Source organism: Empidonax traillii, unplaced genomic scaffold (assembly GCF_003031625.1).
Source record: "Empidonax traillii isolate 1590-97213 ecotype Southwest subspecies unplaced genomic scaffold, ASM303162v1 scaffold68:size1967880, whole genome shotgun sequence".
Taxonomy (NCBI): Eukaryota; Metazoa; Chordata; class Aves; order Passeriformes; family Tyrannidae; genus Empidonax; species Empidonax traillii.
Window position 1 is genome coordinate 452,123 of NW_020955261.1, and position 24,579 is coordinate 476,701.

A 24,579-nucleotide genomic window follows, 5' to 3' on the forward strand; every position below is an offset into this window, starting at 1 on the left:
ATCCATTTTTTTTTTCCTTTTCTGCTATTTATTACTTTGTAACACAGCAAATTTGACATTGTCTTTAAAAATAGTGTTGTATATCAAGGTGATATCTGAACGTTGTTAAAGGAAGCTCCTGAATTATGATTTAACACAGAAGTTATGCAAGACAATATATATTGTAAAGTGCAAAAAAAAGTAGGGCTTTAAATATCATTTTGTGACTAAGCTTGAACTACAACAAATGAATTAAGCCTTTGAAAAGGACAAAAATGTCAAGACTTATTTTAATCAGTCCAAATTTTCCGCTGCAATGTGAGCAGAAAGCTGTCTCTTGCCAAAAGCCAGTTGCTTGTGCTGAGTGTCAGATGAGAGTCCATTGCTTTGGAAGTGCTGGAGAATGCCAGGCTGTGCTTAGCAGTGTTGCTGTCCCTGGCAGGAGAGAGAAATCTCTGCAGTTAAAGGTAAGCAGAGAGAGAAGAAAAAGGTCTGGAAAAGTGCTCTGTCAAAACATTTATGGGAAATGTGTTCAGTTTTCACTGCAAACACATTGCAGTTCATTGTGTCAAGGGATGAAAGAGCTCGATTTTTCAACTTTCCTGTTGAAACACAGTTTACAGTGCATTCCTGAATAACTGTGTGCTTATCCATGATAACACTTAAGTTACGATAAAATGATTCAACCATATGCAAATAAAGTGTTGAGGTGGAATTCTTTCAGTGTTGCTAAAATACTTTTACTTTTCCCCTCCAGTATTTTCACTTTTCAGACAGAGGAGGCCTTGAGATACTGAAATTTCCTTCAGGAAAAGTTTTCAACAACACCTAGTTGAGAGTAGGAAAGACTTCTTTTCCTACTGCTCTATTTTCACAATAAATAGCTCAGATAAAATAGAGAGACTGTAATTTAAATATTGAGAAAACTTTTTATTTAGGGCAGGGGCATGTCTGGTTCTGGGACATAGAAGTACTGGACTAACTCTGCCTAACTAGTCCGTACAACTGCCTGAATCCATTCCCTTTTCAACTTTTAAGCTAAGAGAAGTTAAAAGGAATAGTCTGTATCCTGAAGTTGCTTTTCAGAGATACTGGCAGGGTTTTTATTGTGGTTTGGTTTGTTTTTTTTTTTCCCTTCCAGAAATATGAATGTAGTTCATGTGCCCCTTTAGTGTTGCAGACAACTGAGCTATGCACATGTCAGAAAAATGATTATGAACTCATCCGATGTCCTTACTGTAGGCTAATAAACTTTCCAAGTCTTTGTCTTTGTAGCCTTTTTGGGTTTAAGTACTTTGTCTCCTTTTACTTAAAAAATTAAAAAAAAAAAGGTTATTTTCTAAAATAAAACTGAGTTAAAAAGTAACTTTCTTCAAGTGGCGACGGGTGGCGAGCTTCTTGGACTGAGGGAGACATGTTACACAAATCAAAACAACAGATCGATATGACCCATTTTTATTGGGTCAGTGCTTCTTAATTGGTGCTCAAGCAAAAAGGAAGGTCAGTAGCAATACAGAACACCAAACCCAAAATTCATCATCCTAGAGATCAGAAAAAAAAAAGTTTACTCTGGTAGCAATGTCTGCAGACAGTTACTGTGTGCTCCTTCCAGTTGTAACTCCGTTTTTTGCCTAAGGATTAAATACAAGTATTCAAGATTTCCAGGAAAACAGAAGTTCACCAGAAGTTACAAGTAGTTGGAAAAAAGCTCTTCTTTGCTTCTTTCCCACTGGTTGAAAAAACAATTTTAGAGGAAACGCATTCGTGTTCTGAATTTGTGATAGCTATTTGACAACAAAATAGTGGTTCATTAAATGCAAATTTATTTTATACCAAAGAGAAAGAATTTGCATCATGTATTGTCAAATATAACACAGGTAGCCTCTGAAGTTTCAAATGTTGGTTTTGTTTGGATTTTGTGGTTTTTGTTGGTGGTGGTCGTGGTGTTTTTGTTTTTGGAGGGGGTTTTGCATAGAAATAGATAACATGAATTTTGAAAAAAAAAAGGTTACTTATTGTCATCTTTATGTGGAACTTGATTAAATATTTTCATTATTTGAGTTGGAGGACCAAAGATAATTAACCAGGAAGCCATGTCTGTTTACAACACAAAAAGGCAACCTACCTTCAGAAGAGAGCAATAATCAGTTAAGTACTACTTTTTTTTTTTTTTCTTCAGAGCCATGCCAAAAAACCCGCTACTGGTTTCTTCTTAGCTGGGAAGAGTCTTTGAAAAAATGGCTTTTAGTGGGAGATTTCAGCTGCTGTTATAGAAAACATTTGCACTATGAATGGTAGTCTAACAACATTATTGAAAAAATACAAAATTAAACTTGCTTTGAAAGTACTTGATGATTATCTGCTATTCTATAGGTGACTTTAAAGTTGGCTTGCTGTTCTGTCCTTTTAACTGCTGTAAGATATAAAGTATTCTGGCATAGGTGCTTAATCAGGCTTTGCAGTATGTCCCATGAGATATGTAAGAAGTAAAGCACTTGCATATGTTCTGCTTCATGAGGATTTCTTTAGTTTTGGAAGTAAATAAAGCTGATGCTGTGTGTTGTGTGCATGCTGCTAATGGAGTGAAAGGGGAATTGAATCCTTGTGATAAAATGGACTGTGATGAAGGCTTGCTTGGGCAACTCTGAGTACTAAAGACACTATCGAGGTTTTTCCTTTGCCCTTCCGAAAGCACTTTGCCATTGTGATGAGTTGCTCCTTCCAAAATGTGTTTGAGATAGTTGTTAAATGCTTTAGGTTTGGCAGAATGTAAGAGTGCATTCTGGGCTCCTTTGGGCATGGTCTCAGGTTTTCTTGCTTCTCCATTATATTACTAAGAAAGCCTTGTTTCTGGAAGTGTTCCTAGGTGATGCAGCTTGGGGTGCAGAAGAAGGGGTCTTGGTCTTTCTTCCTCTTGTGGTGGGTTTCAAAAGTGCTTTTCTCCAAGCTCCACCTTTGCTGGAAGGAAAAGGAACATTCTCTCTTCTAGTTAATGCACTCGGAGGTAATGAAAAAGCGGTTACAACACAGGTTTTCTTGAGGGGTTTTGTAATCAGAAACCTTATTCCCCAGCTCCCTTTGCAGTTTTCAAACTTTTGTGAATCTCCAAAGAAGTTATGAAGTGTTTCCTTCCATATCTGCACTCCTCTCCTGAGAGTCTAGGCTTTTGTCAACAATTATGAGAACCAGTGAGCCTCCCTCTTGGTATCCTACTTTCCATACACATGATAAAGGACATTTCTCACAGAGCAGCATTTAAAAAAGGGATTGGGCAAATCCGTGGAAGAAAAATCCGGTGAGACCTATTAAATACAAAGACATCAGTTACAGGTTGCTGGGAGAAAATTCATGGAAATTATCAAGCTCTGCCTGCCTTGGTTCTGCACTCTTCTGTGAATATCTGGTATTGGCCATAGTTGCAGACTTTTGGGAAGATCGACTTTTTGGCTGACCTGCTCAGGTCATCCTTGTGCATTTTGTTACCCTGTTCTTAGGTTAAATGCAAATGGAGAAAAGGACACAGAAATGCAGGTATTTTATCTCAGAACAGTGATGCTGCTTAGATTCCATGCAGGGAATCTGTTCAGCAGAATGGATTTAGCACATAAGAGGCAGTCGGAGTTAATAGCATTAGGTAGTGCTCTTGTTGCCCTCGCCTCAGGAGCTTGGTTTGGATGTGCCATGCAACTTCCCAGAGCTTGGTAATTTTTTGGAGTATATTATTAATCATACTGTTGGCGGTCTTAAAACACGTGCAGCTTGTGATTTCAGTATGTCTTAATTTACATGGAATCCTTTGGTTTATTCAGACTTATCCTGCCTTTCAGTGTAAAAGAGATGCTCTTTGTCACATAAACAAATACTTCTGCAAGAGTTCTGCCTTCTTGGCTTAGTGCAAAACTGGAGTAGAGAAAATAGAAAATTGACAACAGTCTGAGTTCTTTTAAATTGTGCTCCTGTGTTATCGGTCCTTTGGCAGGTGAGAACAGTCATTTGATCACGCCTTCCCTCTATGTCAGTCTATAAAAATTTCACAGTACATAAGCACACTTTTCTATAAATATTTTACAGTCCTAAAAAAAGTAAATACAATGCGTGTCTGCAGCTGGGTATGGGTAGAAGCTCTTAATGGACTGGGGTACCCTTTCCTGGGGAATTGGGTTTGATTAATAGCTATTACATGCTGCACTCTGCCAAAAGCAAAACATTTGTGTCCACAAGAGGCCAAGTGATAACGTCATTGCTGCCGGGGATGATTAACTCTGCTTGCCGAGGCACAGAAACAGAAATTGCTTTTGCCCTTTTGTCAAGGTGGGAACAAAATTCTGTTTATAAAATTCATACACCTAGAGGATAAAATCAAGTTAATTTGTACTTAGAAGCAGAAAATTCTTAAGTTACAGATTGTGAAAGAAGGTACAAACCAAGAGAGGAGGAGAAGGTAAAGTGGAATAGGATGAAGATCATTGTAAAAAATAAATAAATAAATTTTAAAAAACCCCCAAACAACAAAACAACAGAAGTTTTCTAGAAGAAGAGAAACTGTTTTCTGCAATTGCATTTTAACAGAAGCATAATAAGCATTAGTTTTTTCATCATAACTTTGAAGCACTTTGATGTTACAAAATACTCTTGTGCGCTCCAGTCATCTACAGACCTAAAGTTCAGCAGAAATATTTCATGGTCGATTAGCAAAGTAGTATAGTGGGTTGCTGAAAAGGTCCCAGGCTGTGTCTGTTGTTTCACAGTCACCTTCCTCCTCACCTGCTTCCCCAGGGACAAAGGACATTAGTGTTATTATATTGTAAATCCAGCTTCAAAGCGAACCGGCAGGTTTTAACAAGAAGCTCATTGCCATACTGTAAATAGCGTGGGACATACTAAAAAGCGTGAACCTGGCACATTAGTGATCTTGACAAGGAAAATATGGCTCATTTAGCAAAACTGATTTGAAGGTCATGCTCAGTTTAAATAAAACAGACGGGTGTTTTCTAGTCTGTCCCTGGACTTCTGTCAGCTTAACTAAAGTTGTTAGGATTGTCTGTGAGTAAAGTATATATTTGAATCACATTTCACAGGTATTCATCTCTGGTTGTATAACAGGCAAAGAGAGATGTTGCAATAGTTAATCTCCAAGTCAAGCAAATAAAATAAATAATGGTTCTTTTGTAAGTCAGGACACTTGACTTCAGCTGGGTTCAGGTCGAATTAATACTTGAACCAGGATTAGATTTTTAGTACTTTTGGCTCTCAGCCACCTGATCAAACCAGTGGGCTGCTTTCTCTGATAGGGCAGTTCTGGCTTCTTCCTTGTTTGAGTAATGCTGGTTTGCTCGATGCCAAATGGAACCTGCTTAATATCTTAAAGTGGAAAACCCCCTGAAAGTGATTAAAGAAATCTTTATAAGTTTCATTTGAAACTTACAGAAGAAAGTACATTCATCATGTTCTACTATAGTTGAATGTTTTTTCATACAAATGTCATGGTGACAGAAAGCTTTTCTGTTCATATTTACCACAAAAGAATGGATGATGTTTCATGGAAATCTCTCCTGTTTTCTCTTTTTTCTTGAATTTAGAGAATATTATTTTTTATGACTTCACAACAGTTCAGAGAAGAGCCAGAAGTGTGATTCTGGTTTTAATGCTGTCCTTTTACAGAACTATGCGAAGACACTGCTATGCTCTAGTGTACATTGTCCAGTCTTACTACTTAGGGTACATATAAAAAAATATGAATATTAGAAATTGGTTTAAAGAGAAGAACTCAAAGCTGACATAGTAACTGTACTCACTGATAAATGATACCTCTGTGCTATTGCATCACTTCTGGTCCTGTTTCCTAATCTGAAAAACTGATGGAATGAGAAAAGCCTATCCACCACACAAAAATCTCTTGCATGTTCTTTCTTTAAGATGTAATTTATTCAAATGTGATTAACAAGCATGCCAACTGTCATGTTATTTGTCTGTAAAATTACTTTCTTATTTTATTCATGTTAGCATATTTTGATGCGAGACCCTCTCTGTATTGGCTAGTGGGACACAGTGAAGCTTAAATTAGCATATGATGCCTGAGAGCCAGCCTTGCTTTCCAGGTACATGGAACATGTCCCCTGGGATACAGCATTCTAATTAAAGGAGCTTGCAAAGTAGAGTCAGACCAACCACAGAGAGGGTGTTCTGTCATGCCTACTCCGCTCTTTACTCCTTCAGGTGTGGGGCATGATCAAGTGGCCATGTCTCTGTTGAGCTGGCCATCACATGTGATGCAGGGTGCTTTATGGTGCTGCATTGGCTTTATTTGGCACCTGATGAGGCAGATCATAATGGATCCAGCTTTAGCTTGGGATTAAACTTGCTTTCCTCTGCAGGGAGTCTGGGGGAGGGCAAGAGAAAACTGCGCAGTAGAGTCAAGGAAATGACAGGTAGTTGGAATTTAAAGCGACAGTGCAGTGTGCTCATGGGGTTATGGCTGTCCTTTGGTGTGCAGCTTCTCTTCTGTTTGGAAGCTGTTTAAAGCTATTTTATAGCTTTAAATTGGTATTTAAAATTTGGAATGCTAATTTAAAGCACAAACAAGGGGGGGGGGAAGACATTTAAGAGTGTAAAAATGAGGTTTAGCTGAAAAACTGAAGCAAAGTCCCACCATCTTTTAGATTAAAGCGTGTGCCAGTGTCTCCTAAATATATGGCTGTGTCCTGAGTGCTTTGAAAGTGGAGTCCACTGTGCAGCTGCAAACACAGGGTATAACTTAGTGGGATTTGGATGCCTTTTCCTTGCCTTAAGGATGGGGGTTCAGTAAATGTCAGTTTTCAAATATCTGTATCTTAACTTGATCTGGTTATAGAATGATTCCTACATGTTAAACTTATGCAAAGAATCTTTCCACTGAAGAGTTTTGTATATAAGCATTGAGAAATACAAAGCAAGTTTCCCTTGCAAGTATGGTCAAACACTGAAGGAGCAGCAGCTTGTTGAAGAAACACAATGCTTGTTAGTAGTCTGAAGATACACCTGGAGAAAAAGGCACATTGGTTAATTCTTGATTTTGGACGTCCTGGGGCATCTGGAGGTGGTTGTGTTTTGTCACACATCACCTGACTCAGGAAAAAAATCACTGATTCAAAACTAGTAGGTCCAGGCTGAAGGGAGTGGCTAAACTGAAGGTCAGTTTATCTCCTGAACAAAAAGAGACATCATGAGAATCTGAGTTAAGGTACTGTGTGGTTAAGATGTTGCTGGTTCATGAACTTACATTGTGGAGCATGAAGCTAGTGATGCTTATGGCTAGCCCTGTCTAAGGGTAGAGAGCCTGTTTTCTATGGCTTGCAGCTTCCAGCCAGACCTTAAAATTTTGACATGGAATCCTTTGGGCCTGGTGTCTGCTGCAGGGTCATTTGGGCAGCAGTCTGTCAGGTTTCTGCTCTGCTAGTGATGTAAAGAAACAACATGGAATGCTTTGCTTCCACAGCGTAGTGAGTTTTTGTGGGTTTGGTGGGTTTTTTTGTTTTGTTTGATTCTTTGTTTCTTTTCCTCTTTATTTCCTTATTTTTAAAACAGAGCATCGTAAATGATAAAACTTATAAAGCTAAGTCTATTCAGCACATCTCTTCTGGCTTGCTTGGAAAGAAGAGTTTAGATACATCAGACTGTATAGTCCCTCTTAGATACAACTGAGGATTTTCAGACTTTTTAATTCTTGAGTTTCTGATGTATTTATGGAAGAAACACATGGATCACGTTGACAAAATTTGACAGTACGAGCAACAAATTGAGCCCCAGTGTTGGCACCTCTTACTGAAGATTTTAATGTGATGAATAGTAATACAGAGTGCTTAAATCTCAAAAAGTGTAAAAGTTAACACCTTTTGAGTTAACTTCGTGGTTCTACTAGAGGATCTGTTGGACCACGTAGACAACTCTGCTCCTTGACTGGAAGTCAACACCTGCAGAGTTGACTTTTTGAAGATGAGGTCTTTACTCATTACTATACGTTATCTACTGAAGCATGAACACAACTTGTCCAGGAAGTCTCAGCTTCTCCATTAGGCAGATTCTACATAGTCCATTGCCTTGTAACCTGTCTGATAAGTAAAACTATTGTACCAGAGCACCCCATATTTTGTAGATAGCAAGAGCTCCTATTTTCCAGCTGAGAGATTCAGCTGGTTTGTAACAGGGCAGGGTTTTGTGCTCATTTGCAATTCTTAAAGATACTGGCTGCCTCATGTTCCTCAGAATGAGAACTTTTTCTGGGGGCTCCTTGTGTCTATGTGCTTTGTCTAGTTTAATAATCTAAAGGATTTTTTTTTAAACTGTCTATGCCTTTTTTTAACTTTCTGTGCCTTACTGGCTTTCCGCAAAATGGAAGTAATGCTTATCTGAAAAGAGGGATCTAAAGCTAAATAGTTTTTACAGACACATGTCCATGAATTTATATAATTTAGCATACAAAAAACTGCATTTGTAAGTGTGTATTCTGGATCAATTCCATTAATCTAAATGTGTGAGATACTGAAAATAAACAGTAATGGTTGTAAAAAAACCCCAAACAATATTTCTTCTTTTATACTTACGTTGAGTACTTTCTTCAGCTTCGGGCAGAACATTTTGTATCTCAGTTGTCAGTCTGTAAGCTTTGCTAGTTTGTTTAGCTACAGGGCTCCAGTTAGGATGTTAATGATAGTAGCAACAGAATAACTAAAGAAAACCCCCAAACAAACAAAAGAGCAAACCTTCTGCTTGGATAGGGAATGGTGTTGGTACCGAGAACTCTAGGCTGGTGAGGTTCCATTGGTTTTGGCAGGCCAGCTAGCTTTGGCTGATATGTTGGGACATAAATAGAAGTAGTGGAAGGAAGAACGGAGTTCGCACTTGCTGAAGGCCCTGGTGTTCTCCAGATGGGTGGGTTTTGCAACAGGGTGAGCTTTGATGTTAGTAATGCCTGTGACCATTTTATTGAGGATTATTATTATTTTTGTATTTTCTTATGTACATATCATTTTAATTCCCCTTGTTTACTTCCCTGTTTAACCAAACTGCCAGATTTTCTCCTGTAACCACAGTCTCTTCTGCTTTCCTTTTGAAATTTCTTCTTGCTCTGCTCTCCCCCAGTGTTTGCATTCTTCCTCCATCTTTCTTCCATATTCATTTTCTTTTTTTACTCATTTCCAGTGAAATCTCTCCCTCCCTTTCTCTGTTGAATTTTGCATTCCTTGGCTCCTCCCATAATTTTATTACCCAAACGTCTTTTTTCCCCCTTTTCCTTGTTTTGCTTCCCTCATGTTCAAGCTTTCAAGATGCCATCTCTTCCTGCATCCTCCTGGTGCAGGTGATGGGCAGAGGAGTTATGACAGCTGCTTAGGATGTGGTCAAGAACCCGTAGGTCATGTGAGTGGTAGGGATGAAGCAAATTATTCTAACCTCACCGTGTTTTCACTTACCTCCTGCTGAAGGCATAGCCTCCTTCAGAAAGGCCTCAGCTCTGTCTCCTAAGCTTGCACCAGTAGAAACTACCAAAGCACTTGATGACTTTTGAGAAATCAGATAGTGCTGTTATGTTTGACAAGACATGGATTTTTGAGACGACCTTTTTATACTTCATTTTCTTTAGAAGATCTTAATATAGCAAGAAGATAAGGAATAGGGTGACACTGTATTTCACTCTTCTCCCCTCCACCCCCAAATGCTTTTTGGTATGAATTCTTGCTGCAGTCTCACAAATCTTCTATGTGATCCTGCTGTGCACCTTTTTTTTTTTTTTTTTTTTAAACCATACCTACTTCAATTTCTATATTGTGTGCTATTTGCTTTGCTGCTGTGTGAGATGTCTGGTTTTTTTTCAGTCTTAACACCTACTACTCGAAAAACAACTTTGTCAATTTTAGTGGTATGCAGCCCTGCAGTGTATTACTGCTTGTGACTTTCAGCAGTGTGCCGTATAACATTTACCTTTTTTCCAGAATTTCAGTCTGTCTACTGCATCTATTACTGAAAACCATTACTGACATTTCTGAATTGGAATGTGTGGCTCCAGGGAGAGTATTTCCTCTTTTACATTTAGCCAGCTAAATCATCAGCCCAACAAGCTATCAGTTCAACAAGCTCTTATGGAGAGGCTCTCTTGGGTTTTCCTCCTCTCTTTCCTTTTCATCAGTTAGAAGTGTTTTCTCACCTCTTTGTATGGCTTCAGCTTAATCTCACTCTTCATTGGTGCTGTTGAACAACATCGATGGAATATTTAATTTGAGGAATTTTTAATTCACGTACTGTATGATAATTGCATAGAATTATTTAAATTGTTCTAATTCTCTTGCACCTCACTGTTCTTTATGATTGAGTGAAGCTAGCTGAGTGTCATCGAGACGCATCTTATTGCACATTGGACTTGAAACTGAATTTTTGAGCAATTAGCATTGCATTTCCTCTATTCATGCCAGCAGTAGCAAATTTTGGTGTAAGTGTTGGCCACATAGTAAAACCCCTTCTGATAGCATTGCTAAGCAATAGAAAAGCTTTTTGATATTAAGACCTAAAAGTCAGAACTGGGATCTGATCCTGAAACTATGTGTGAATAATTCTTACTCACATTACTAACAATATTGACTTCAATTAAGACAGATGAATCCAAGCACAGAATGGTAATTGTTCTGGCAGGTAAAAGGTAACAGTGTTTTTAGAGCTATTTTTATTGATTCATTTTAAAATCTCTCTTATTCCAGTCTGTCCCCCTTTCCTTTTTTCTCGCTCAAAAATAATCTATCAATTGTTTTTGGCTGGTATTTGCAAAGTAAAAATTGCGTTCCTTTGAAGCTGAATAGAAGAAAACATCATGTCCATGGCTTTGGTGTTGTTTTATATATATAAAATATATTTAGTGATTAAAAATATTTGTAGTATCTAACCCTTTGATTTTCAGATCTGTTTTTCTATGAAATACCCAAATAGCTTAAGTACCGTATTTAGGTCTTGAGTTTTGATGCTGAATGATTTATTTATAAAGGTACACAAAAGTAAATTAAATCAAAGGAATATTTAGATAATGACTGCTTCATATTAGAAAGGACTCATTATAGAATGATGGCTTAGTGGTGAGTCCTTTCATGAAGCCTTTATGAAGCAGCCTTTAGGTTAACGGGGAAACTAACTCTATTGTCTGAATATGGAGGTTTTTTTCCCTTGTAATTTTGGAATGACAGTATTTTGGTTTTTTTTTGTTCTCCCTTGAGAAACAGAGGGAGAGACAAAAAAATTGAACAGAATGCTACTATTCTCATTTTTAAGGAAGAGCAAATAATGAGTAACAACTTATATGTAGTAACACAATCTAAAGGGCCAAGTGATAAATTCATGGAAACAGGTTCTTGTATATTGTTTTGGAGACTAAGCACTTCAGACTGAATTGTTTCACAACCAGCGTGCCTAATTATTGTGTCTGCCACATTCATCTATTTAAATCATTCCCAACTTTTGGATTGCTGCCTAGAATATTACTGCAGTATGTGTTTCAAATGGTTATTCCCTAGTCTCGTGTAACTTCATGAAGGAGGATGATTTTTTTTTTTTTTCCGAAGAAATACACATGAACATTGGCTAAATGTTTATAATCTGATAAAAAGGGACGATTGGTTTCGTAATGTTGATTTGAATGAGTTGCACGTGAACTGATGCTGTATTTGTTTTGTCAGGTCAGTGACTTAAAAAGTGCCTTTGCCAAGTCACTTTTATGAGCGAGGACTGCTACGCCCGTGTTCTCAAAATCCTGTCTTTGCCAGCCAGACATTGCCTTCACCTTACACCTGGTGGAAGATACCTCAGCCATCTCCATTTGCCAATTAGTTGATGGGAAACTGAAAGCAGAAAAAGAAGAATTATTATTATTCCTGGGACATGAACAAATGACAGCATTGCTTTTCTCGTGCAATCAATACCGGCAAGCAACCGTCAGAGGACTTCTATTCTATCAAGGAGTGCCGTTGCACTGATGGACCTTGGCTTAAAACTGGTGCATCCGTGATTACAATCAACAAACCCACGTGTTTTACAGATAGAAATGCAACTGAGCATGCATTTTCCCAGCCAAAAGTCTACAAGTGGGACTTAATGATTGATGAGTGACTTCTTGCTGATAAACTTTATCTGCTTATTCTGCTTTGTGGGTGTTGGACATCATTAATTGTTCCCAATTGTTTTGTTTTGGGTTTTTTTAACTTTCTTTTCACTTGGAATTGAAGTTATTTTTTTTCTGATTTTTTTTTTTCTCTCTCATTCATTTTGGAAATTTCTTCAGCATCATTCACTTGACAGCAACTTACAAGTTCAAAATCAACTTTTCATCATGGCATTGAATGTTACTCCCGTAAGAGATACAAAATGGCTGACATTAGAAGTGTGCAGGCAGTTTCAGAGGGGAACTTGTTCACGCTCTGATGAAGAATGCAAATTTGCACACCCCCCTAAAAGTTGCCAGGTTGAAAATGGAAGAGTTATTGCCTGCTTTGATTCCTTAAAGGTAAGGAAAAGAAACTGCATGTGTAGTGAAAATGCTACTACATCGTACTGAAAGTAAAATGTGAAATGACGAGTTATGACTAAACCAGGTTAATCAGAAAGTGGTTTGTTCTTGGTAAGATGTATATTAAAATAAATGTTGTTTGTCATAGTGTTTGTTTATTTAAGTTTTTAAGACTTCTTTCTAAGGATTTCTTTTTTCAAGCGTCACTATGTTGTTTACAAAAATTGCATATGACTGTGGAATACAGGATTGCTTCCAGCTGGTAGGACTATTGTATTCTCGCGGGTACAGTTTATGAATTATAATTGTTTCATGGCAAATGAAAATACACAGTGACAGAGTACTAGGCCATTCCCAGAGTCCTAATGAAACAAATCATATGTAAAGAGTGCAGATTCTTTCATTCAGATCCACAGAAGTAAGAAAAGTCTATCCATTACTTCAATTTTGACACAACAGATTGTTTTCCCTTGGTATTGGAGACTCAGATAAATAAATAGCATTGGTTATTACATGTATGGATAGTGCAGATAGGAGAATAAGTTTAGAACAGAGTGAAGGGATTCTCTCCTTTGGAGGATATTTAGCAATTATGTTGTTAGGTCATCAGCTTCTTCTGATTTCCTAACAACATCATGCACACTTCGGAAAACTATTTTAAAGATTCTGTGAAAATACTTCATGTACTGCATAAAAGAAGATTAATAACCCCATGGGATTTGAGGAGTACACAGTGTTTTTGATGACAATATATTTGTGTTCTTGTGTCAACAGAAGGAAAAAGCTTATTTCATATAAATAATTAAAGGGCAGAATTGAGCATTACAGATTTTATTTTGAAAGTTTTAGCTGTGGCTTTATCTTCTGGGCATGGGAGAATATCTTGCCTTGCTTTTTAAATTTAGCTCTGAGGATCAAAATTTCAGTTAACAAGAACTCTCTTACTTTGAAAACATCAGTGTGAAAGAGAGGACAATTCAGGGTTGTTTATTTTCATTTTAACAGTGCAAGACACTGTGCTAGATATCTTCCTTCTGCTTTTTCTCATTTCTTCTCGTCTTTTGAAGATTTAGAAGAAAGTATCTCGGGAAATGTTTGTGAGGGGGTTATGTTTTGTATGTCCTGTAAGCCAGGAGAGCACCTTTGGAGTCATGGCAGTATGTCACCGAGTGCTATTAATGACCTTAATCCATGGATTACTGCTGATAAACTGTGGCAGCTTCTTTGTAGATGTTCTCGTATATTGGTTGTCTGCCAATGGGATCATTTTTTTTTGAAACAGGCAGACTAGTGTCTGCAGCAAGTGGGCAGTACTCCACTTTTACAAAAAATAAGCAGGTCAGTAGAAGGTTTTTTTATGTGCTATTTTTATCTATTGTAAAGACTCAGGGATGGGCTTGGGAGGCTGGACACAGGTAGCAGGGCTCTATCACTCCTGGACTGGCAGGGAGGTGGGTCTACTGCCACTGCATCATCCTGGTTGAAGCAGTGATGCACCTGTCCTTGATGCCCAAGGACAGAATTGCTGTCCCTGGTAGCACTGGCACTGACAGTGGAAGTGCCAGCTTTTAAGATGGAGACCTTTTTTCAGGGAGGGTTATTGCCTGTGAATAAAAACTGGAGTCATAGACTAAGCTTATAATACCATGAAGAGAAATCCTGAGGGATCACAGTGGATAACTTATTGACAACCAGCATCATTGCTCAGTGTAGAGAAGTCCAAAATCGTGTAAAAAAATGTAGTTAAAGAAAGCAGCCGTGTTTTGTCCTAGTGTGGGAGGACATCTGCCTCGAGGGGCCAACCCACTCCAGCCCAGCTCTGGTGGCTGAACTGGTGTTGCTCTGTCCTGCTGCCCATCACCACCCTCTTCCCAGCTGGCAGAAGGGAGCATGCAACTGTGCCTTCTGTCTTGTGTCTTCTAGTTGGGTCTAGTGGGTTAAATTGCTGATAAACTTGGGATTACACCAGGAAGCCAGATTGTGGCTTGAAGCAGCAGAGGTGGAGGTACAGGTTTGTTCCCACCAACCCTGCTGCCCGCAGAGGGAGATCCAATAATGGGATGACAGAGCCGTCACCTGCAGCTCCTTGCCTGTGAGCATGGGTGGGAGCTGTTAGTTTTGGTGTGTTACCTGACCCCGCAGTACACAGGAAGCTGTCAGGGATCACTGCGAGTGCATGACTCTGGGCTGTACTGACTGGTGCTCTCACAGCCATTGTCTCAGTTATTCGGAAGAGTGTTTGTAAATCCACGTATGTACAGCAAGAATGTGCCTGGTTAGCTCCGTTTGTGTATATTGCTGGTTGAGGGACTTAGGTCATTAGTCAAATAAACCTATTTGATGCGTAGCTTTTGGAAATACTGGTGTTAATCATACAGTTTCAGAGTAAGGCACTTAACAAGAGGGATACCTTTTCATGTAAATAAACAAACAGAACCATCTAGAATTTTAGATAAAATCAGAATTTAATTTAAAAAAAACCCAAGAGCTGTTTGCCTTGCTGAACACTGAACCACATTTTAATGCAGGCAATTATTTAGCATTTATTTACATAGCATCTAGAGCATTGGAGACTTAGCCTTTTAACTGTCTTGATTTGGTGTACCTGCTGTAGAAATAAATTATAGCGAGTATGTTGAGTCTTTTTGAATAAACATCTACCCAGGCAAGACAGAATTTTTTTTTAGTCTCTGATGGAGTTATTTTACATTTAGGTGGTGCCTGGTAGTTAACAGCTGCTCCCTAAGAAGTCAGTCAAACACAAGATACGGCACTCTGAGACAGACTCTCCTTTACATGCAGATTGATCAAAAGAGCCCCTGTTTTGGGTAGGGACATATGCTCCCCTGCATGCCATCTTCTTTCCAGATTTCCAGAGCAGACAAGTGAGCATGGTATCAGTATCTGCCAGCTGGATTAGGCTGCCAGAGCACCAGTATGAAGCTACAGGAGAGAGTCCAGTGAAGAGTCACAAAGACAGTAAAGAGACTGAAGCATCCCTCCCATGAGGAAAGGCTGGTAGAACTGGGACTGTTCAGCCTGGGGAAAGCTCAGGGGCCTCCTATCAATGTATATAAATACCTGCAGGGAGGGTGCAAAGAGGCCAGAGCTGGGTTCTGTCTAGTGCTGCCCAGTGACAGGACAAGAGGCAATGGACACAAACTGAAACACAGGAGGCTCCCTCCGACCATCAGGGAACAATTTGTCACTGCGCACCAAGGACTGGCACAGGCTGCCCAGAGAGGTAGTGGATTCTCCATCCTTGGACATACTCAGAAACTGTCTGGAATATGGTCCTTGGACAGTTGTCTCCATGTGGCCTACTTGAGCAGGGGGTAGACGAGATGATACCCAGAGAACCATTTCAACTTCAACTATCCTGTGACTGTGTGACCAGAAACACCTTCACACTGACTTGCCCAGAGCCTCAGGATTTTTCTAAGCTAGCAAAAGCTGGCTTCAAGACTGAAGAATATAATCCCAGCCAGGGACACCTGACTCTATGCTGTGCCATGTCTTCCTTTGTGCTCCCACTGCTGTCTTTGTGATTGTGCAGTGCCCCAGGCTGGGAACCTAAGTTGCTGCTGCAGAAGGGGGGGACTGTGTGGCACCAGCAGAGCACTGGGTCACTTCTGGTGGTGACAGTACTGTGGCCCGAAGCTGGGCTTCTGGATTAACATAATTGCATCAGAATCCAAAATTTTATTAAAGAAGTATATTTGTAGGTCCAGTGGTTCCAGGTAAAAGGTCAACATAATTTAACAGACCTTGTTTGTTTTTAACTGAGAAGGGATTTTTGGCTCCCAATACCTGTCCTTGCAATACTTGACTTTAAACCCAGCAAAAGTTGCAACAGCAACGCGTTGGACTGATTACAGTTTTAAGCATCTAAAATGCTGTTGAAGACTGTCTGGGCTCTGAATATCCTTCATCTGTGAGGTGCTCCAGGCTAGACAGAAATAGCTAAAGACTAATGAGCCTGGGTCAGATTCAGGCCAGAAACTTTCTGGTTTCAAGCCAGGTTCTGCTGCATAGGCTTCTGAGATGCAGCTCAGCATTTGTTTCTCCCTCTTTGGTGAAGGACAGAGTCTAGTCTGTTCTGACTGGGGCGTTTTTGGGATGAGTGCAGGTTGATCATCCCTGTGCACCAAGTTGGATGATGGATGCAGCAGTTGGACAGATGCCTGCCTGTTAGCTGGCCACAACATCGCCTCCAGCAACAGGGCTCTGTCCTGCAGAAGCCTCACGTGACTTAGCCAGCCAGTGTGGCTCCACAGGCACACCCAAAACTCTACTGGGCAAGTGACCTTGCAGAGCTTAATGTGAGGATGAAAGTATCTCCGGGCTAATCTGGTTGACTGTGCTTGAGGTGAATGAAGAGGAACTTTCATGGCAAAGCCCTGAGCTCTGATAGTGGGTGGGAAGATACAGAGTGCTGAGGAAGCACTGCCAAAGCCAGAACCTTGTCTTCTGCCTTAAACCTTCCTGAAACATTTTTGGAGGCCTTACAGGCTCTCCTTTTGATGCCTTTGAAAGGGTTGGTCAAGTGATCTGTCTAACAGGAAAGTTTTAATTTCAGGAACTGCTTCATTTATATTTTTGTACTTCTGCCTAGGTTCAAATAGCTTAATTTAAAAGTGAAGAACATGGATGTATGACACTTAATGTATAACATTTAGATCCCTCCAAGTTGGACACTATAAGCAAACCTGTTTTCAAGGCTTTCTTGTCCTGCTAGCACTAAAGAACGAAATCCTTTCACAGGACTACTAATATATAACTTAATGTGTGTGGACAAGAACATGCAAAACTTTGCTGTGTTTGAATCGGAATTTAAAAAAGAAAAAACATTAAAATTAATGGTGATGTTTAGGAGGGGGAAAGGGGAAAAGCTTGGCAGAGAAGAAAATATGATCATGTGCATTTTGCTGGGAGTTAACTCTTGTGTTCGTAGGCAAGTCTGGATTTTCAATCCTGATGTTATTTCTTGGCTCAGATGTATAACCTTTCTGCAGTTTGTCTACTAGAAGTATATGTTGTCTAAGCTAATACAGATAACAGAGAAGGTATCTTGAAGATACTGTCATTGCAAGTTTTATGGTGGTAACAAGGAAGCAAAAGCTTCTTTAGGGCTACAGATAACATTTTCTGTATCTTTTTTAGCTATTTACTAGTGTCTAAACACTTCAAACTCTTCTATTTATTGAGCCAGCAGACTACTGTGAACTGTTCATTTGCATTTTCATGAAAGCCTTTTAATAATATGCTTATCTGGTCTCATTTGGCACCACAAAATAAAAAGTATTTGAAAGCTGTACACAGAGACGTGCTTACCAAGTTAAAGGGGTTACAGGAAAAAAAAGAGAAATTTTAGGAATATCCACTTTGCTGAAATATCTGGAACTGAAAATAATCTGTTTAAGATGGCCTCAGCTTTATTTAGAAAAAGGGGGGAAAATGTCTTTGTAAAGTGAGCAGGCTGTTTGTACGAGAATGAGCTCAGAGCAGGCATTCATTTGCTATCCTGTGGTTCCTTTTGTGGATCTAAATGTTTTACAAATGTCAGGGACTGAGGTTCATCTCAAACTTGAAAGTAGATAATACCTGCTCATATTTGGCAGGTAAGGCATTCTGGACAGACTATAGATGAGTGTGGAAAGGGTATTGGCTAGTTTTGTCTATACTAGAAAGTATTTAAATGGATGTTTATAGTGTCCTAGCTGGCTGAATTTCTGCCCATCACCTGGTTATGTGGTGTGACACTGTTCAAAAACAAGGTGAGTTCAAGGACTGTGCCTGCAGCTTGTGGGAAAGAATGACTGAAATGGGCAAAGTGATTTCTCTTGGGCAGCAGAGTGGCTTATACCTTCTGGGCCCATGAATTTTGCCTGCTTTGCTGCACAGTGACCCAGTTTCAGCAGAATATAGGCTGCCTGTTTCAGTAGCTGTGGGCTCTAGGAATGTGGAAGCTGTGGGGTGAAACTATCCAGTGGAGAATGCAGAATCCAGATCTCACTCTTCTTGCAGAGCAAAACCTTTATTTTTCCTCTGTTTTTTTCTTGTAAAAAGTCCAATAAACTCCAGGTAGTCTGAGAACACTACCTGGCAGAAGTCTTCATGTGCCTAAGTTGCTGCAAAGTGTGGGCATGAAGAGAAACGGTCAAACAAGGCCAGTTTTAGATGACTGAGAGTTAACTCTGTAGGCTCCATCTGTATTCAGATATCAATGGCCACACTGGGGCAGACCTAAGCCCCACTTAGACCAGTGACCAGTAATGGCCAGTAGCAGATATCTTGGAGGTGGTCTGTAAACATGCAATAGCTCCCTGGAGTTTTCTGCTGGCGCCTTGTGGTGTGCTGTCCAGGCATGGTATGCTTGTACCCAATAGCTCTCAGTGACCATCTTTCCACTGGATTTGCCCTGCTGTTTTTTGAACCACGTACACCTCCAGCACCCACAGCATGTCACAGCAAGGACTTCCACAGCGTCATTATGTACCACGTGGAAACCAACTTCTGTTGTTCTTTCCAAACCTCCTTGTCTCATGGATGCCCCCAGTTCTTGCACTGTAAAAGCAGAAGAGAATCTCCTGTGCATTGTCCTAAGGATGAATCTGGGTGGGTTTTTTCAACGGACACCTCTCTGGAGGAGGTATGTTTCTCCCTGGTGAGATCAAAGGAAGCCTCATGAGAGAAAGCTCGTTGTTTTAAATCTACTTTGTGAAAATATTGTTCCCAGGACAGGTGTGATTCCCAAAGACCCTGCTTTTTCAGATTATGGCAATTTTGGGGCACAGATTAAAGTGCAAGGTGTCAGATGCTACATGAAATTACGCCATCCTATTTCCTGCGACACTATTTCTCCTTATACCTAACCTGTGCAACTGTGAGCAGCTGTTTAAAAGAGAGGGTTACATCCAGGCATGTGTCCTATCACAGCTAGCTCCCCATTTTTATCTCTGTTCAGGCAATCATGCAGCCATGCAGCTTGTTTGAATTGATTCAAAGGAAAGGGGGAAACTACATTAAATATAAGATGAAACTACAAATTTAGGCAGCACCATCTTGCATAAATTGAGATAAAGGAAGTTTAAGAAGGGGCAATCTCTTTTTGAAGACCCCTCCCTTATCTCTAAGTTTAGGGACTCCTTAGTATTCCCTGTGCTCAATCACCTGTTCTTGTTTGTTTTCTGAAAACAAACTTTGTTTTTATTTTTGAATGTTCCCCTGTAGTCCTCCCAGCAGGCACAACACTTCCTTTTTCCTGTTTGTTTTCCTTCTGTCTATTCATGCAGCTATCTCCATGCCAGGTCTTCTGGCTTGGAAGGGTTAAAAGGGAAATAAGATTAAAAAGCAAGTAGCTGAACTGCTGGGCTGATACACTTCAAAATCCATGAGCTTGTCTTAAATTGGTTAGGAGAGGAACTGCAGTAAGCCTTTAACTGTTGTATTACATGGTGTTTAGTGCTTTTTTTTTAATAAATTTTTATTAAAAGGCTGTGGATGTTTGCTCATTGTAGAGGGGACCATGCTTCTCTCTAGGGTTTGTCTCTCTTTTGAAAGGGACATTTCTCATCTGTGTCAGAGCAAAGGCTCTGCTCATCCCAGCTGCCTGTGGCACTTAAGCTTCAAGAGCCCCTGTGGACTGCCAGGGCTGAATGGAGGGCTGGCCTCTGTGGTAGAGGGGCACTAGTCATCAAGTCAGCTCAGAGGAGCAAGTCCTAACCTGCTGCCCATGTCTCTGCCCTCAAACTGGAGCTACGAAAAGCAGAGAAGTTGAACCGGCTGAAGTTCACTACAAAGCCTGTTAGAAAAGCAGGGTGTCTCCTTCAAGGCCCTGTTTTGTTTCCTCATTTGTCTCTCAGCAGCAGCACCAAAAACATGAAGCTCTCCAGGCTGTCGCTAGTATCACCTGTCACCACCCGACCTGCCAGATTTTAAAACTATACACCTTGCTCTAACTTAAGTTCCATTCTCAAGGGTGAATCTGGCTGGTTACCTGATCACTGTGTTACCCAGACCCTCTGAAGTCACTGGAAGCCCCTGTTCCCTATGGTGCAGTCCAGTGGCAAAGCCTCTCGATGGCCAGAGCAGACAGTTTTCACGAGCAGGAGATGTGTCACAGCAGCCTCTGCCTCCTCTGGCCTGTTAGGGCTGCCCAGTGTGAGCGAGTGGGCGCTATCAGCAGGTAACTGGTTGGTTTCCACTGTTGGTTTCACAGTGTTAGAACTTGCTGAGCAGGTCCCCTGGCCCCTGGCCGGGTAGGATGATGAGCACTAGGAGCAGAAATGTTTGAAAGCAAAAGCAGTTAAAGAACAGTCATGGAAGGAGGTAATACAAATCTGTCTTCTTGTTCACTGAATTATGTTGTCCTGAAGGACTAAAGGAATATTTAATTGTTCCTGGGCAGTTGTCTTGCTGGATTGAGTTAACTCTTGGAGCTTACTGCTTCCAGAAGAAACTTGCAAAGAGCATTCCCATGTAGTCTGCCTACCCCTTCATGTCAGATGCAGCTGCTACTTGGTTATCAGTCTAAGTTTAATTACATGAAGAAGAGCAGCAAGGCAGATTAGTTAGAGCCACAGAAAACCTTGTATGAAAGAGCATGATGTTTAGCAGATGTTCTTCAGATTTTTGGTCACTTGGGGGTGCTTCATATACCCATCAATTCACTGTGTAGTTTTTGTTGCTGCACCAATCCATGCTCCCCTAAGCCTTATAATAACCAGTTTGTGGGTGTAGTGAAGGCAAAATTCAATCAGAGTCTCTGACTCATCCCATCACTAGGATTTTGAACACAAGAGCAATTGCTCACTGCCCACTCCTCCCCCACACTCCCTATTAACTCAGGTCACTCACTGTTCCCACAGGCTTGCTCTCTCCAGGTCTCCCCACCTACTCCTTTATTTTTCTGGCAGGTGGTTCCTCTTTCATTCCAGGAGGTTTTTTTCTCTTGGCCCTGTGTACGTAGCTTTCTCTCAGCTCAGGCGTCAGCTGTTCTTCCCAAGCTGTTATACTTTGACTGCATCATAAAATACAAAAGACAGGGTTGTGCTGAGATGCAGAGAGCTTCCTGATGGAAAAGCCTAGCACAGACAAAACCTGTCTTCCTATTAGTCCAAGTCATCCCCAGCGCTGGAAAGATATTTTAAATCTAAAAATCAACACAATAAGGATTGGGGAGTTTATTTGCAAGTCTGTTTTACAACTGTACCCCTCTCCCAACTTCTGTCTCCTCACATGAAGACTGGCACCTTGTTTTTGAGGAGATGGACTTTATTGGAAACCTATTGCAATAAAAGGAAAGCTGTTGTGGTTTTAAAGATCTTAGAGCACATCTTTGAAAGTTTGCTGTGAAGTTCAATCTCCACAACTGAAATGTGTGAGGAAATTATAAGCATCTCTTTTCTTCCTCACTGATGTTTGCCTTGTGGCTGTGAGCATTCTCTGCCACTTGGGATTAGATTTCTGCAAGGTCTTGACTGCAATAAAGAAGAAATTAAGGATGGTGAAAAGAAACTGTCTTCTCATCTGCTTTGTTAATGAGTTGTATGACAAGGTGTTGTGAGCAGTGCCTCAAAAGTCAGATAGCCCCAAAAGATCAAATCATTGAGCAGTAAAGATCAAAGAAGTAGAAAATAAGTGGAAAACTGTATGAATACAGGTAAGGAACATAGCAGCTGTGGTGCAGCACCCTTGTGTGCACTTGGTGGCTCAAGGGGCCAAGAGAGCCGTCCTGCTCCCTGTGGGCAGCTGTCACCCTGGGAGCTCCTGCATTGCTCCACAGCACGGCACTGTGTGATGCCATGCTCCTGACTGACAGGTGACCTGGTGCAGTCACTACAGTGTCAATGTACCCTTTTTCATGAGGCATTACAAGTTCTCAGCTCTTGCTTCTTGACAGGACTGCTTGGCTCAAATGTGAGGGGATATACTGTATGCAATGTCATGGTAGCTGCATGCATGGCCTGGGCTAGCAGCCCCTCAGGTGTGCTGCTGCCACCTCACCTGCATGTCCCATAGGCCAGGCAACTTTTAAACTTTGTAAAAACTCAATTTATTTGCTGTTGCTTGAAATTCAGTTTGGGTCCTGAGCATTCCACAGCGAAGCTATGCCTCTGATTGAAGGGGCTCATTTACCATCTGACGTTTTCAGGAGAGGAGCTTACTGAATGTAGTCTAGTGGCACCTGTAAAGATACACAGTGGCTGTAGGAGCTGTCCAATGGTGATTCAAAAGCTAACTGAGCTGCTGGGACCTTCTCTGTTGATTCCTGGTGAGCCAAAAAATAAAATCAAGCATGTCAGACACTAGAGCAAGCCACACTGGCTGTTATCAAACAGACCCCTAGCCTTCAGCCACAGACAAGTAGAACACTGAACAAAAGCCAGCTTTTTAAGCTAGATATAACACGTGAAGGTCAAGAGACATATAATGCTTTTTTCTTCCCTAAGATCACTTGCTTGATTAGGCCATCACTTTAAAATAATTATGTACTTATTTGTTGTGGATAGGACATGAGTCTTTGGGCTTGATTCAGTTGCCCAGTTAGAAGCATCTGATTCTATTTTAGATTCCCTAGCATAGTCTTGATGGCTTTTCAGTGACACATCAGAGGAATGTGTTATGTCTGCTGCCACCATGCAGCAGTCCAGGATATCCCAGAGTGCTCCAAATGGTCCTGATGACTTCTTTGTGGCAACAGTGAAGCCCTTCTTGAGAGGTGGTGTTAGCTCTTTTACTAACTGGAAACCCTGACGTCAACTGCTTTGAATAAAAAGGTGGACAGCGCATTTGCCACACTGATGACCTAGCTAAGAGGAAAGCTGGGGTATAGGTTTCCCAGGAAAAAAACTATCTTCTGTAGAAGAAGAATGCCCTTGTCGAGACCAAGAAGGGGATGAACATTTTCAGCACGTAATTTATAGTTCACCATTAGTAACATGAGCAGCTAATGCAAATTCATTTATTTGAAATAGTTGTGACCCATGTAATTGGGCTCTTTTTGTGCTATCTATGATAGAAAAGAAAAACTCTGGGCCCAGGAATGTTATGATAGTGAACTCAGCCTATTTGAAAATAAAAAGATGGGCAACCTTTTGCAAATTTAAATTAAACAGCAACCTGCTGCTTCTTGAAGATTTTAAAGCTAGAAATTAGCCAGAATATGCATTTGAAAAAAACATGGAAGTTACAACAAAGAAATCCCGTTCCCCTGACATATAATCCTCCATTACTTTATTTGCAGATGTGAACATATGAACATATGTCAAGTGCCATCAAATATGCATGTAATTGATTTCTGATTCAAAAGGGGGAAAAAATATTTGCTTTTCAAACGGTATCTCAGTGGTGATTTTCCTAAAGTAGTGGATAATAATGAGTGTCATGAAAATGCAGGCTATTCCTCGAATGCATTTTGCCTTACCTGTGTGCTTCGAAGCATTGGTGATTCCATATATGTTAGTGTTACTAAAAATGGAGGTATGCGATTTGCATGTGCAGAGTTGAAGGTGTGTAGATACAGCTATGGAGATACTGTAAGCATCTGTAAATGACAGTGTTAGTATGAAAGTGATTGTGTGCTTCCTGATGAACGTGTTGATGCTGTTGAAGTTCCAGCCTGCCACAGTTCTCGGTATAAATCAATATAAATATTAATTTGCTGCAAAACTCTCATTCCTTCAGTGAGAGCTGTGTTAACTGATTAGTATGCATGAACCAGTTTGTGTTTGAAGTGCAGGAAACGACTACGAGACTCCTTCTTTAATTGAACCTTCTGGCTATAATTGTTTTTAGCCTGGATTCTTGAGGAAATGAGGCTTACACAGTCAGTCAGCTTCCCTGTCCTTCCTTCTGTGCTAACTTCTGAACCCACTGGCCAGGTTCAACCATATTAGACAAAGAGATCATTGTCTCAAGGAAATTAAGTTCCTACAAGTTTTTTAAAAACAGGTAGCCTAATACTAGAGTGGAGAAAGAGAGAGAGTCCTATAAGCCCTTCCAAATGGAAGAGGATCTTAGAGAGTGCAGGCAAGAAGTGATCCTTAAAATACAGTTAATCACAAGGAAGCTGGGGTTTG

At 40.4% G+C, this 24,579-nt stretch overlaps 1 protein-coding gene across 9 annotated transcripts in view; it reads left to right on the forward strand.

Moving 5' to 3' along the window:
* The window catches only part of MBNL2 (muscleblind like splicing regulator 2), a 111,348-nt gene that overhangs the window by 25,964 nt on the left and 60,805 nt on the right, over window positions 1–24,579 (forward strand). For 8 of the 9 annotated variants that reach the window (XM_027880320.1, XM_027880319.1, XM_027880322.1 and 5 more), the window contains exon 2: window positions 11,670–12,493. The exons of the other annotated variant lie outside the window; for it this stretch is intronic. In XM_027880320.1, coding sequence (XP_027736121.1) covers window positions 12,320–12,493 — 174 coding nt within the window. In that variant the 5' untranslated portion in view covers window positions 11,670–12,319. The remainder of the gene's footprint in view (window positions 1–11,669; window positions 12,494–24,579) is intronic. 9 annotated transcript variants of the gene reach the window in all.